The following is a 13,571-nucleotide window of genomic DNA, read 5'->3' as shown; positions in this document are numbered from 1 at the left end:
GCTACGCTGCGCTATTTTAACTGGGCGACCCGGGTTCGCATTCCCGCTCGCGGCCAACACCACAATGACGAACAGTGAGGATTATACTGGTAGGAAACGTAGTGGACTGGAAGCCCAACCGGGATTAATTCACAGGAGGCAGGGGATTCATTGTGTATGTCTGTGGATGTCTGTCCACGTGGGAGGGGTGGCTGGGTGGAGAGGGGAGGGTGGGGAGGGGTTGGGTGGGGAGGGTGGGGCTGGGTGGGGGGTGGGGCTGGGTGGGGCTGGTCACCCCGTGGTGCCCTTATAAAACTCAACGTTTAACCTACTCACGCCGGCTTGTGCCCGCCCTCACAGTCGGGCATATTATACGGAATACACCACGTGGTGCCGCCGTTGATCCTGGCCACTGACCGCCGAGCAACCAACGTTCCTACCAACCCCCTCCGCAGGAATGTGTTCTGAATATGGTCCTGGGCCTCCCCTAGGTCGACTCAGCATTAAATGAGTACCTGGTGCGGTGTGTAAACATCGCCACCGGGGAGACAAAGGCGATCGGGCGTGGTGCTGCCCACCCTACCCCCTCGTGTACCGTTCCGGCCTTCATAGGTGCCACTCGCTAACAGCACTTGCCCCTACAGTCAGGCTACACGGGGGATATTTTTTGTGACGTTGAACTTCTTTCGCACCGTACGTAGCCGACGGTGCTAATGTGGGGTGGGGTGGGGGATAAGGACAAAAAACACTTCTAAACACCAGATGTTAAGAACTTTATTGACACCGTGTACACGTTTGGGATGCGCCTTACATTCCAGCGCGTCTATTGATCCCCACAATACGCGCACACAAAATGATGCGTTCCTCTTTCTCTCCCGCCGGCAAATTCAAAGTATGCAGTTGGACACGCTGCTTTTGAGCCCTTTCAGGTTCTATTTCATTTTTTGTTTGTCGTCGTCCGTGTTCACGCTTTAGTTCCGTAAGGCAACGTACAGGATGCGGTGAATATTCACTTTATTAAGCACTCAATCTCACCTGCACTTGTCGACTCAATTTGCACGCAGCGTTTGTAATGTACGGGGAGCGGTGGTGCAGCGGTTAGCGCGCTGCGATACGGAACCCGCCCCCCCCCTCCCCGAGTTCAATTCCCGGTCACGGCCAACAATCCAGTGACGAATACCTGTGAACCGGTCCTGGGCCACCCCCTAGGTCGACTCGGCCTCAGATGAGTACCTGGTGTCGGTGTGCTAACATCACCGCTCGGGAGACAAAGGCGGCCGGGCGTGGTGTTTTGCCACACCACCCCCACGTGCTCGCGAACAGCAACTTGCCCCAACAGTCTGTTAAGGCCACACGGAGGGGATCCTTGTCCATATATAATGTAGTGGCGGTGTATGAAAAATACACCAGCAATATTAAACAGGGTGGCCAACGCGCCATCTCGTTGTGCACTATCCAGGCCCAAAACCCTGCTGAGCTTCTGGGGTCTAACGCCTGCCGGCGGATCCCATAGGCCGTAACAATCGTACGTGAGTAAAAAAAACATTTACAACCCTGACCATTTAGTATCAAAATGTGTGACTTCCTAGGCCCTAGGCAGTCACGATGCCTTCCGCTATCGGGAAGGTATCCTCATCAAACCACTGTGACCAGCGTGACCGGCGTGGTCAAACAGCCTCAGCGATTCGCAAGCTTAAACCACGGCTCCCAGGTGCCCACAGCAACTCTGAATCTCCCAGCCATCGACGTTGGTTGGGAAGGTGAATGAGCATTCATTCTTGAGACTACACTGAGCTGTATGGTGTAATCCACATTTGTGGAGAATATTTTTGCATGTGCCCAGAATAAACCAAATGAATGTTCCAGCAAGAGCTGTGATCGTCCGTCACCCATCGCCGAGTATAAACGATCACGCATCACCTGGTGTGTCTGCATGCTCATGTCCCACAGCTCATATACATCTCAGCTCTCTTGAGCTCAATCATGCAGCTCTTAGTAGCGGCTCTGCCTGCATTTGCGAGACACCCAATCATGCTCGAAAGCCGTTTCAAGATGAGCACATTTAAAGTTAGCAACAGACTAATGCATCACCGTGGACATGAAATCAGTGTACGTGGCGTTCATTCAAAACGATGGTCAATCTGCATGTCCTGGAAGACTTTCTCAATCGAGGGGGCTGAGAAAACTTGCTCAACGCACGCGACTCTCAGCGGCGTAGTGACTACATTATCAGCTCACGGAGGGTGCGGGAATCGGTTCGGTGGGTCCCCAATATTTGATTTGTCTCGCACGGTCGCACCTAGGCGATAAATCGCGGCTCCTCTTGCCAACTCTACTGGACGTCTGTGAAAACTACCGGACAACTGTGAAAAAGATCTTCATAGCTCATTGGATACCTCCAGTATAAATACTCAAGAGTCTGATAATCACAACGTTACGCTCACGGCCTCGAACATTTAACGCTGCAGGGGTGCTCCGTCTTCGCAAAATGCAGCTACTGCAGCTCCGTAGTTACTGCTTTGCAATATAATTTACGCGTATCTAATTAATTAAATATACCAGAAACGGAGTTATATTTCACATGTTATTTTACTCCAAGCGTTACTGCTCTAATTAAATAAATAAATACGGCAATCGTAACTGAAAGCCTTTGCATTAACAAATTGAAACCGCGATTTAAATACGTTTTTGTTCTTTTACATTCTTTGTTGAAAGCATATCATGGTGGTTGTCAAGGGGGGCCCAAACTCGAAGCTTTGGCCACCAGGGAGGCCTGGGCACCGCCTGCCTCCACGCTAGTTACACGACTGTACACGCTCATTCGCTTGGCTGGTCCTGTTCGAAAGCAGAATGCTCTTGATTTGAAACGGACAGTCTTATCAACAGGTCCACGGAATCACGGGAACAAAAATGGATCCGACTGGGACACAACTAATCTACACACGGTGTACGTATATCTGAATCAGCTGTAGCCTCTCATAAATCGTGTCAGTTGAGTGGTGAGTTTAAATATTTGGCGAGCGATGTCTGGTGCGTGTCAGGTGAGTGGTGAGCATAAATACCGAGGCGCATAACAACGCGAGCAAAGCTTATGTTTTAATTATGACAAAGCAGCGCTGTGTCACTCAAGGCACCTTTCCTCAACCACTACGTCGTAGAACCAAACTGAGGAACCACGTGGGGATTGTGCCAACCCTGGGTCAGCTCAGCCAGAAGTGGTCAGAGGATGCGCATTAGGTCTTGATCCGGAGCCTCCATCATCCATGGGTGCAAGAAGACCTGAGCAAGCTGAGGTCGAGCCAAAGGCTTGAATGACAGCAGCTTCAAAATGAGGTCCTCGCACCGTGTGTCCACCTGTGGACACATGGGGCAATGACGCAGAGATTTTCTCTTGTCTTCTCAGTGACTTTTCTCAAATTCTCGCATGCATCTTTCAACTGCAGCCTGTTCTCCTACAATGAAGTAGTCGCGTTTTTGAAGAACACTCATGGAAAAATCACGTTATGATAAATAGTATAGGGTGAAGCACAGTCCGCGATAACACGTAAGATGCATATATGCAGGCTGAACAAAGACTGAGGCGCGTGGGTAGCATCTAGAGGCATCCAGCCAAGGCAGCCGTACAACCGCTTATTCCTTACTCACGTGACGCAGTTCTGTTCACTCAATCACTTTATATCCATTCGCATCTGCGTTATAAAACGTGTGTTCCCTCATACATTCATCGCACGCGCTATAGGAGAACAGACTGTACTCACCAAGTCCCAGCTATTTCTGTTTTGGATGGAGTAATGATGATGATTTTGCTTTATTTCCAACTCGCACTCTTTATGACAGGGAGCCTCATAAACGCTTTGCATCAAATCTAATCTAAAACATTTTATAGAGCACCCCCAGTGGCAGCTGTCTCTGTGGACACAATTGGGATTTCTGCAGCCAGCAACTGGGACAGGTCATAGAAGGAATCTGAATCATCAGCCCTTTTTTGATCCGTTTACTGATGGTCAACCCCTTTTGGGTTCAGGCCACCACAACCATTCCTTTGTTGATGGGGGGGCGAGTTCACAATAACCTGGGAACCATTGCTTCTCATACCTCACCACCATACTCCCACGTTCCCTTCATATTTTTACTCGTGAGAAAAGCCACTCCCTGTTTCTTTAAGTTTCTTTAGAGTGGAGGATGATCCATCCCCCTTGGTGACGGAGCCAGAACCAGCCTACCAGACCTGCATTCCACAGGGGTCCAGACGGTACCCGCCCAGATTCTGACACAGGAATGGTAGCCTCTTCTTCTCAGTGGACGTTTGGACATTTCACGGATGACGCTGCAAAGTATTATCTGTATTGTGATTTAGCGTGCTGATCTAAAAGGTGCATTGAAAAATGTGATACTCCGACTGATGCTTCTGTTGTTGTGGAGAAGCTCATGCAGCCAGCTATGGCTCTAGAATTTGGTGTTACATGTTATTTATGTAGTTTATTGTTAAAAATTCGGTCACAGTCCCTATGATCACTGTTACATTGCAATTATGGCTTTATTTTTTGGTGATTTCGAAAAGTTTTTTTGGTTTGGCCATGTTTGTTTTGTTGTCGTACGGAGTTAGACTGATGGCCTTAATCTAAGTTTTCTTGTGGTTGTTGTTGTTGTTTGACTTGCATCCCACTGGGATTTTTGCACACAGCGTTGGTGTACGGTGCTTTTTCAGGAATATTTTGCTGTTTTTTTTTCATGGATTTTCTGTTTGCACAGTCACATAGTCACTTTAAGATGTTTTTCTTGTTCGTGTTTTTTGTTTGTTGTGGTTGCACCCGATTCAAGAGCCAAATGGCTCACAGGGCTATACCAAAATAAATAAACTGAAAACTGAAACGTGGGTAGCTGCAGTGATTGGCTGTTGTTTCTAGAGGATCCCTGAGAGGTTGGATTTCAGTCCCTGGCTCTGCCATATGGGGTTCCACCAGGGGATATCATAGACGTCCGTCCCATCGGAGGCCTCGGACACACTCTTACTTTGATGTGTTTTTTTCCTGTGGTTATTTCGAAATAAAGTTTTAGTGGACGGATTATCAGCCCTTTGTACTCATTCAATGGCTCCATTTACAACTGTGGTGGATGCGAGCATGTTATGAGGGTAATGGCCTGTCTAATGTCAGCCTTTCCCTCAATGGCATTACCCACAACGCACCATGCTACTGACACCACAAGCAAGTGGGGGTCGATTTTCCCAAACACAAGGGTGAATACTCACACACTCGCCTGTACATAAACGCACACCTTTACTTACAATCACACCTGTCCAGCATGGTGAAGTGTGGTCAAACAAAGACCACGACCAACACAGCATGGTAATTCCCTCAACCTGTAGCGAACTGACCAAGGCTGTAAATTCACAGACGCATTAGCATGCATTCTCATTACCGTGGCATTCGAAGCGACCGCACCGTCTCTCCGTGGCGAGGACAATGATCCCGACGGCACGTCGCCAGCCGTGATGTCGTCGAGGCCACTGCCATCGGCAGCACCGGTGCCACCGTCGTCGCTGTCGTCCGTGCCGGAGGGACCCGGCGGTGGCTGCGCGTGAGAGGATGCGCCCGGAGAGGCTGCCCCAGAGAATATCACGCCTCTCTTCTGCTGCCGCACCAGCCGCATCAGGTTAGAATCATCGAAGGGCATGTATCCCGTGACCATGATGAAGAGCACCACGCCCAGGCTCCAGAGGTCGAGCAGGCGCGGGTCGTACGGCGTTCCCAGCAGCACCTCGGGCGACGTGTACGCCGCAGAGCCACAGTAAGTTTTGCTCAGCTCCTCCAGACAGCCCGGGTGCCTGCGGAAGGTTGGGTGGGTGGGTGGTGTTTGTGGGGTTTGGAATAAAGCGACCAAATGTGTTTGTTTGGTCAGCACAGTTCCGGTTGCATAAAATGCTGCCACCCATGTTCCAAAGCCTTTGTGAAAATTGGGATTTTGACGTCCTAATTCAAAGTTTTTTGACCATTGTTGGACACGTGATATTAATTTCATCTACAGTGGCTTATTGCCCTGTAGCAAACAACTGTACGTAATAAATTAGGATTTGTAAAAAAATAACATGTCAGGTTTATTCTAAATAAAAAAAATTGTATAGTTACGTTCGTTGCGAAATCCTCCATTATGTCACGAGGGATTTGGTTTGAGTCAATGGCTGTATGATGCATAGAGTAATTCCCTCTATCACAATTTGCATATTTCTTTTTTTATAATTTTCCTGTCACGGTCCATTCTACCAGCGTGAGACCTATTTAGTTCAGTTCAATCTCTCTCTTTGCTATAGATTCCACATATGCAATTCAGTCTGGCTTTCTTGTCGCCCTCAGACAATTCTTCCTACAAATTTCGACATCACAGTGATAATAGTTGTATTGTGAGAATTCTCATTGACATATCTTGCTGCTAATTTGCTCAACTTTATCCATTTCCATTTAAAGAGATCGCCTTTGCTTAAACTGGGTTCTCCATTGTCGTGAGTTTATGGTCTCAGCAAAGAAAAATACATCACATTACATTTGGTTCCGCGCTTAAATTAGTGACGTTCCACCTGTGAGAATTAAAAGTATCGTGACTGTCAAGCGTTGAACCACTCCTCCTTGTAGCAGGACAGATGGGAAAGTGCTGCCCCCTACTGTGTAAGCTCGAGGTCACTTGACTGGGATCTGAGAAGTTCTACGGTGGCATCTCCTGTCGTGCGCTTGTTCTCAAGTGTGGACAGTTGCACTACTCTGTGAGAGATCCAAAATAAGTCTTCATCTCATGAGTGTTTGTGGTGGTAAGTGACATTACTTGAACTACACTGACACGTGCGACTACGGTGAAACACAGACCATGGTGCATCTACTGGAAAGTTAAAAAGAAAATTACGCAACTATAAGGTTCTTTTAGGGGGTGCATTTAGATCTTAGGGTTACGGTAGTATAATCAGGGTATTTTACCCAACTTAATTTCTAAATGAAATATCATAAGTAAAATATGAATTTATGTCCGAAACAAAAGGTATTTCCGGATCAACCTACATTTGCATCACAGCCCCACGGACCACCTGGAGGACCGTCACGGACCCAGTAACCTGGGACCGCACTGTTGAGAACCACTGCGCACTAGAGAATCGGTGGTGCGTTGGGACTGACGCTCGGTCCATCTGGAACTGCCGGGCAAAGCCGAAGTCGGTGAGGCGCACGTGCAGCCCGTCGACGAGGAGCACGTTCTCGCACTTGACGTCGCGGTGAGACACGTGCATCTGGTGCAGGTAGTGCACGGCACTGCAAAGCTGCACGCACGCAAAGACAAAGGTGCCCGCAGATAGCGCGTGTACAGATTTGTGTGCACAACAACAACGACAAAACAAAAAACAGCTGCCATTTGGCCACGAAGTTACACTTGTGACCACATTGCTTTGTGCTCGGCTCGATGCACTTTGAACAATGTTGAACAGTGTCGGGGACAGAGAACATCCCGGTTGTTCCCCACGGTTAACAAGAAATGTGAACTTTAACGATTGCGCACAATGATTAATGATCTTAATGATAGTCAAAAGGCAAGGGCCATGGGTTAGCATTCGTGCTTTTGGAGTTCCTGTGGTATTTTATGCATTGACCAGGAATGGGCTGTCCACCTCTCGTGGTGAATGGAGCGAGAACCAGTCCACCGGACCTCATGTATTCCATAAAAGTCCAGGCGGTATCGGTGTGGCTCCCAAATAAGGAAATCGCAGCCTCTCCTCCCCAACGAGCATTGGGACGTTCCATATGGTCAGCCACAGTCATATCCTGCTGTGCCTGGCTGCCTTTGTCTCCCCAGTGCAAATGATAATGGCAAAGACGTGACGGCGATGACGTGGATGGTGATGGATATGATAGTAATTATGACTAGACCACATTACCACCACCACAACAACAACCACAACCACCACAGCGGAGCACCACCAAAGACAAAGATCCCCTGTATAGTCTTAACAGACTGTTGGGGCAAGTGCCCTTAGCGACCACCTATGAGGGCCGGCACGGCACACGATGAGGCGGGTGGCCAGCACCAAGCCCGGCCGCCTTTGTCTCCCTAGTGGCAATGTATACACACTGCACCAGGCACTCATTTGAGGCTGAGTCAACCTCGGGAAAGTCCACGACCGGTTCAGATAATCGTCACCGGTGTTGGCCGTGGAGTGGGAATTGAACTCGGGTCGCAGGGTTTGTAGTGCAGCACACTAAGCATCACCACGAACACCATCACCACCGCACCTCTGTGAAGATCCCCCGAGCGGTGCGCTGGTCCAGGCTGCCCCGTTCCTGCATGAGCCGGAGGAGGTCGGACTGTGCAAGCTCCATGACAATGAAGATGTATCCGCGGCAGCCTTCGATGAGCTGCAGGACCTCCACAATGTTCTGGTGGTGCAGGGATCTGTGGCCCCAACAGGCAGAACACGTGGTCATAATGGCCAGGTTGGAAGACTCGTGAGCTGGCAAGCATTGATCATGGGTGAGATCCATGGGGCTTGGTGCATGTCTTTCTCTCTATCATCATCATTCGAGGCTCATAATGTCCAGCTCTGCGATACTAAAACTCGGCAGCGTGGATAAGATCATTAATCTCGAAGAGGTTCATAATGGCTGTCGACACCTTTGGGATGGTGAGCTTCAAATGGCAATTGGTTCACGATGGCCGGGTCTGAGAATCTGAGTGAGCAATCAGGCTGAGTTACTCTGGTGGTTCACAATGGACGTGTTAGAAACACTGAATCAGCAGCGCTGAATACCAAATGGGGTATCTGATGAGACATCCAAGCAATACACGAGCAGACTGGTCTCAAGAGACTTGAAAGATCGGTCTTTGACAGGGTGTCCAGACATTACACTGATGCGGCCAGTCTCTGCATGGGGTCTTTAGATAATAGATCGTTCTCTGATGGGGTTGTCTAGGCAATACACAAGCTGGTCCCTAACGGGGGTCTTCTAGACCAGGGGTCACCAAACTATGGCCCGCGGGCCGCATCCGGGCCGCGACGTCAGTCCATCAGGCCCGCCGACGGTACTTGAATTTGGTTGATAAAACGTATGGAACACGAGACGTTGTGATACAATTTAAATGTTTAGAATACTAGATCTTCACGCGTGCGGAGACCTCCTGACTGCTATGTTCCTTAAATGTACTATTTTAAATTTTAAGTTATTGTATCTAGATTTTCTTGTTTATTGTAACGTTTGCTTATTTCGCGCCATCCCAAGTCCTTCCCCGGCTCGTGGTAGCTCCGCCTACGCTCTGACGTTACCATGGTTTCCATGGCAACACGTTACCATGGTTTCCATGGCAACGTCATGGCACCACGTTGCCATGGTTTCCATGGCTTCCATGGCAACAGAAACACGCATCTTTCCCGCCCCCAGATTTTCCAGCTGTCAACACAGATCCGACGCTCCAGCAATTTTTATGTATTTATTATGCGGCCCGCGCTCGTCATTCTTTCAGTTATCCGGCCCACTGTGAAACAAGTTTGGTGACCCCTGTTCTAGACAATGGACTTAGAGAGCCAACTGATGGAATCTCTACAGTAGACTGACATGTTTACGTGATGGAGTGTTCAGACGATAGGACAGAGATCTGTCTCTTTATGGGTCTTCAAACAACAACAATAACAACACCAGACTAAGCCTGGACTAACAGCACCAGGCTTAAGGCCCTCGCCTGGCTGAGCCTACCTGAGTAGGTCCACCTCTCTGGGCAAGAACTTCTCCTCGAAGTCGGGAGGCAACTTCCTGCGGTCAATGACCTTGATGGCCACGCGTCGTTCGTGCTGCTCCGACGTTGCAAACTTCACCTGCGGTGATGGCGAGGGTGTCAGTAGTAACTCAAGAGAACCCTCGCAACAATCCTTCAACAAGGCCTCAAGTGAATAAAACGCATTACGGGCACCCCCTCAGCAACGTTGACACGGATTTGTGGGCCTTACCTGGTTAGACACAAAAGGTACGTTTATTTTTGTGTGTGTGTATATATAAAGCTTTCGTGACTGCAGGGATTCATATTCTTGGTTCTTTCGGTAAAGTCACCACGTAGAAGGGAAACAATAAAATAATAAAACAGTAAAATTCTCACGACGTTTCGACTGCAACACAAGCAATCATCAAATGTTCTTGTTGTGGTTTTCACACCTGATGATGATTGTTTGTGTTGCAGTCGAAACGTCGTGACAATTTTATTGTTTTATATTTTTTATTGTTTTGTTGTTTCCCTTCTACGTGGTGACTTTACCGAAAGAACCAAGAATATAAAGTGATTTGTTTACCTTTCCTATACTTTGCACGCATACCGCGTTTTTTTTAAAATAGTTTTTTTTGTTGTTGTAACGTTTTGATATGACCCTACTGGACATGTTGAAAAAATTGCTTTAAAGCTCATCGGATTCCTCCAGTATAACTATTCGGATAGTTTCATCAATGGGTCATGCCCAGCTATAGAATACTGTACCAAGGTGATTCGTGTTTTACGAATCGTCAAACCACTTGGTGCTTCTTACGCCACGCACGGCTTAGCGTTATAGACGTGGTCACAACACAGCCAAGCGTGTGAAAAAGTTAATGTGACGATGATTAATAAAAGTTTTGCTGATGCGTTTTACCTTTGAGTACGTCCCTTCGCCAAGAGTGTAGCCGAGTCTGTATCCATATCGACTTAAAATGTGTTTAGCATCCATTCGTAAACTTTAATAATTTACCATCTAACGATATATTTATCCATTAGATATTTAAAAATAATCCTGATTACATCGCCCGTAACAGTAGTCTCACAGCGCTGCAGAATTAATAACAAACAAAACAACTCAAAGGCACTGTTATATTAACGAATGTGCATTATTCAAACCGACTTGATGGGCACGCGCCTATCTCAACGTGCGTCCTGCGGTCCACGTGGTCGGCCACGTGGTCATTCTGATGTCCGGCGTCATAGTTCCATTTATTTGGTATAGCCCTGTGAGCCATTCGGCTCTTGAATCGGGTGCAACCGCAACAAACAAAAAACACGAACAAGAAAAACATCTTAAAGTGATTATGTGTGACTGTGCAAACAGAAAATCCAGGAAAAAATCAAAATATTCCTGAAATAGCACCGTACACCAACGCTGTGTGCAAAATCCCAGTGGGATGCAAGTCAAACAACAACCACAAGACAACAAAGATAAAGGCCATCAGTCTAACTCCGTACTACAATAAACAAAAACATGGCCAAACCAAAAAAACGTTTTCGAAATCACCAAAATAAAAGCCATAAATGCAATGTAACAGTGACCATAGGGATTGTGACCGAATTTTTTTTACAATAAACAACATGTAACACCAAACCCTAGAGCCATATTTTAGGCCACTGAATAGCAGTGGCAGCTAGGGGTGTACAACTCCTCTAGAGCAGTTTTGAGTGAATATCCCATAGGTAGTGATTCAAGTGCCACTGAGCAGAAAAGGGAGGTCAAGAGGACCAGGTTAAATCTTCGTTTGCAACATCACGAAGGTTTAACATTTTCTGGTTAACTTTTAGTTTATTTAAAGACAATTATTTAAATATCCAAATGCTCACCAATGTAAAACTATTGCAGATGCTTGCAAGTCATGTGCAACGACAATACATTCTGCCAATAATTTGCTTTTAGATCTGTTCAGAACAGATACGCTGGAACATTAGTACAAGTACGGGCACCTCTTTTGAATCCAATGCTTCATTACGGTTCCTTACCTACGTGAGTCTGAGGGGACTATTTTGGTGATTGAGGATTGGAGAAGGGGAGGTCCAGGTCCGGTTCAGATATCGCTCTCCACCTGTGTTAACCATGGCTGGGAATCCAACTCATGTTGCTGGATTGGTAGTGTAACGCGTTAGCCGCCACTTCACTTCTGACAGTCCCCTATGAATGACAAATATAACTCTTTCATTGATTTGCCTTTTTTAGAGTTTTATTTTACGAGATGCCGTGATATGCAAATGCTGAAATGCGAATTTGTATCCATGTTCATGGCCGTCCATTTGTACTTGTGATGGCATGCTCATCACTGTAAAATACGTGGCCATTTTTTGTTTTAAATAGCTGTATATTTTGTGTATCCGAATTTTCAAGGCACTTCGTTCGTATGCCACTATAGCATGGAGGGGGAACTTTGGTTGAATATAATTGCATGTTTTTCAAACACGGCTGTTCGTAAATGTTGCAAAGGTGCCTTGTTTGCTTGATTTATCAATTGTTTATAAATCATTTGTTGAACATCCGTCTTACAGTACATAGCCAACCGTGCTAATCGGAGGTGCTACTTCACTCGTAGTTTGGTGCTATCGGCATGTCATGAGACAAATCATAAATTCACACTTCTGAAACCGCTGATGAACATTGTGTCGGGGGACACACTTTCACACCCCCCCTGCCAGGTGAAAGTAATGTGTCACATTGCAATCCATTATTTTAAATTCTCAAGAGCTGGAATGTAGTCACTATTAAACTCTTTTGTGTAGTCATTGCGGATCCGTGACCAACAGTTTTGGCCAAATTTTGAGAATCTTTAGCAGTCTCAAAGCTTTTAACCTCCAGATCTGGCTTACATTACCAAAATTACATTCACAAATATCTTCACAAGGCGATAGATTTTTTTTTAATGATCAGCTAATCAAACTGCCAATCCTACTAGTAGCCCAGCGGTCTTGGCAATACCAGAGTATTTGCACAATGATGGAGCAACGTGATTTCACTTCCTGCAGTTACTCGACTTACAGATGGTAGGACTGCAGTTATGGATTGGCCGGCCGGTAAGGTGACAATAAGGCGACACCTTTATCACGGCATCACCGTATGGAATATAAGTACAGCTTGTCCTCGAAATACCGCCAGTGGATATGCTGTCTTGTGTATGTATTTCGGTGGACAGCTGAAAATGAAAATTCGCACGTCTTGAACCTAAAAAAATATCAGCGCGCATAGCAATGCTGACTTGATAGCAGCACCTCCGTGCTTTCGCACACACGTGCCAAGCAAACCCAGTTTAGCGATGTAAAGTAACATGTAGAATTGGGATTGTACGTTCCAAAATTGGGTCGCGATTTATTATTTCATTGCATGTGCTTATATATATATTTTATAAACGGGACACATTTGGTCTTTAGATCGTCGATATGAGTTTTGTTTAGAAATAAATATACCGGGGGTACCCCCCCCCCTCCTCCTATCCCGAATTTTCCCGGTATGACAACCATCACGCTGTCATTTCTCTGGATAAAACAGTGTTATCCAGATATTCTTGGTTCTTTCGGTAAAGTCACGTAGAAGGGAAACAATAAAATAATAAAAATATAAAACAATAAAATTCTCACGACGTTTTGACTGCAACACAAGCAATCATCATCAGGTGTGAAAACCACAACAAGAAAATCTGAAAAAAAGTGGCGGTTATTTTTATTATTTCATTGTTTCCCTTTTACGTGACTTTACTGAAAGAACCAAGAATATGAATCCCTGCAGTCACGAAAGCTTTAAATCAAAAGTGCTATCCTTAAAAGTGCTGACCTCACCAGCCTATGTCACAAAACACCAC

The 13,571-nt window shown here is 46.6% G+C and overlaps 1 protein-coding gene across 3 annotated transcripts; it reads right to left on the bottom strand.

The window, feature by feature from the left end:
• Positions 1-735: 735 nt before the first annotated feature.
• TSSK6 (testis specific serine kinase 6) lies at positions 736-13,566 on the bottom strand. Of its 3 annotated transcripts, none has more exons than XM_076068609.1 (6): positions 10,622-13,566; positions 9,702-9,820; positions 8,247-8,406; positions 7,026-7,279; positions 5,401-5,806; positions 736-3,333 (listed from the first exon to the last, which is right to left on the bottom strand). In XM_076068609.1, exons 1-6 carry the CDS (start codon positions 10,694-10,696, stop codon positions 3,199-3,201), a joined length of 1,149 nt encoding a protein of 382 aa, XP_075924724.1. In that variant the 5' UTR covers positions 10,697-13,566; the 3' UTR covers positions 736-3,198. The 3 variants fall into 3 exon arrangements, with proteins under 3 accessions (XP_075924724.1, XP_032814235.1, XP_075924725.1); XM_032958344.2 differs by having other exon boundaries at positions 7,140-7,279; XM_076068610.1 differs by lacking the exons at positions 8,247-8,406; positions 9,702-9,820.
• Between the last annotated feature and the right edge of the window lie 5 nt (positions 13,567-13,571).

The sequence above is a fragment of the Petromyzon marinus genome, chromosome 21 (genome assembly GCF_048934315.1).
Source record: "Petromyzon marinus isolate PM22_M1 ecotype Great Lakes invasive population chromosome 21, UKy_Petmar_22M1.pri1.0, whole genome shotgun sequence".
NCBI lineage: Eukaryota > Metazoa > Chordata > Hyperoartia > Petromyzontiformes > Petromyzontidae > Petromyzon > Petromyzon marinus.
The sequence above is the reverse complement of the archived record's forward strand: the minus strand, read 5'-3'. Positions and strand labels throughout refer to the sequence as shown.

What these genes read in the sequence shown, in the direction of transcription:
- TSSK6 (XM_076068609.1), bottom strand. Translation starts at nt 10,696, where the DNA reads ATGGATGCTAAACACATTTTAAGTCGATATGGATACAGACTCGGCTAC. An exon ending in AGAGAGGTGGACCTACTCAG is followed by an intron (nt 8,407 to 9,701) that starts GTAGGCTCAGCC and finishes TTGGGGCCACAG; the next exon opens with ATCCCTGCACCACCAGAACA. An exon ending in CGTGGGGCTGTGATGCAAAT is followed by an intron (nt 5,807 to 7,025) that starts GTAGGTTGATCC and finishes AACCTTCCGCAG; the next exon opens with GCACCCGGGCTGTCTGGAGG.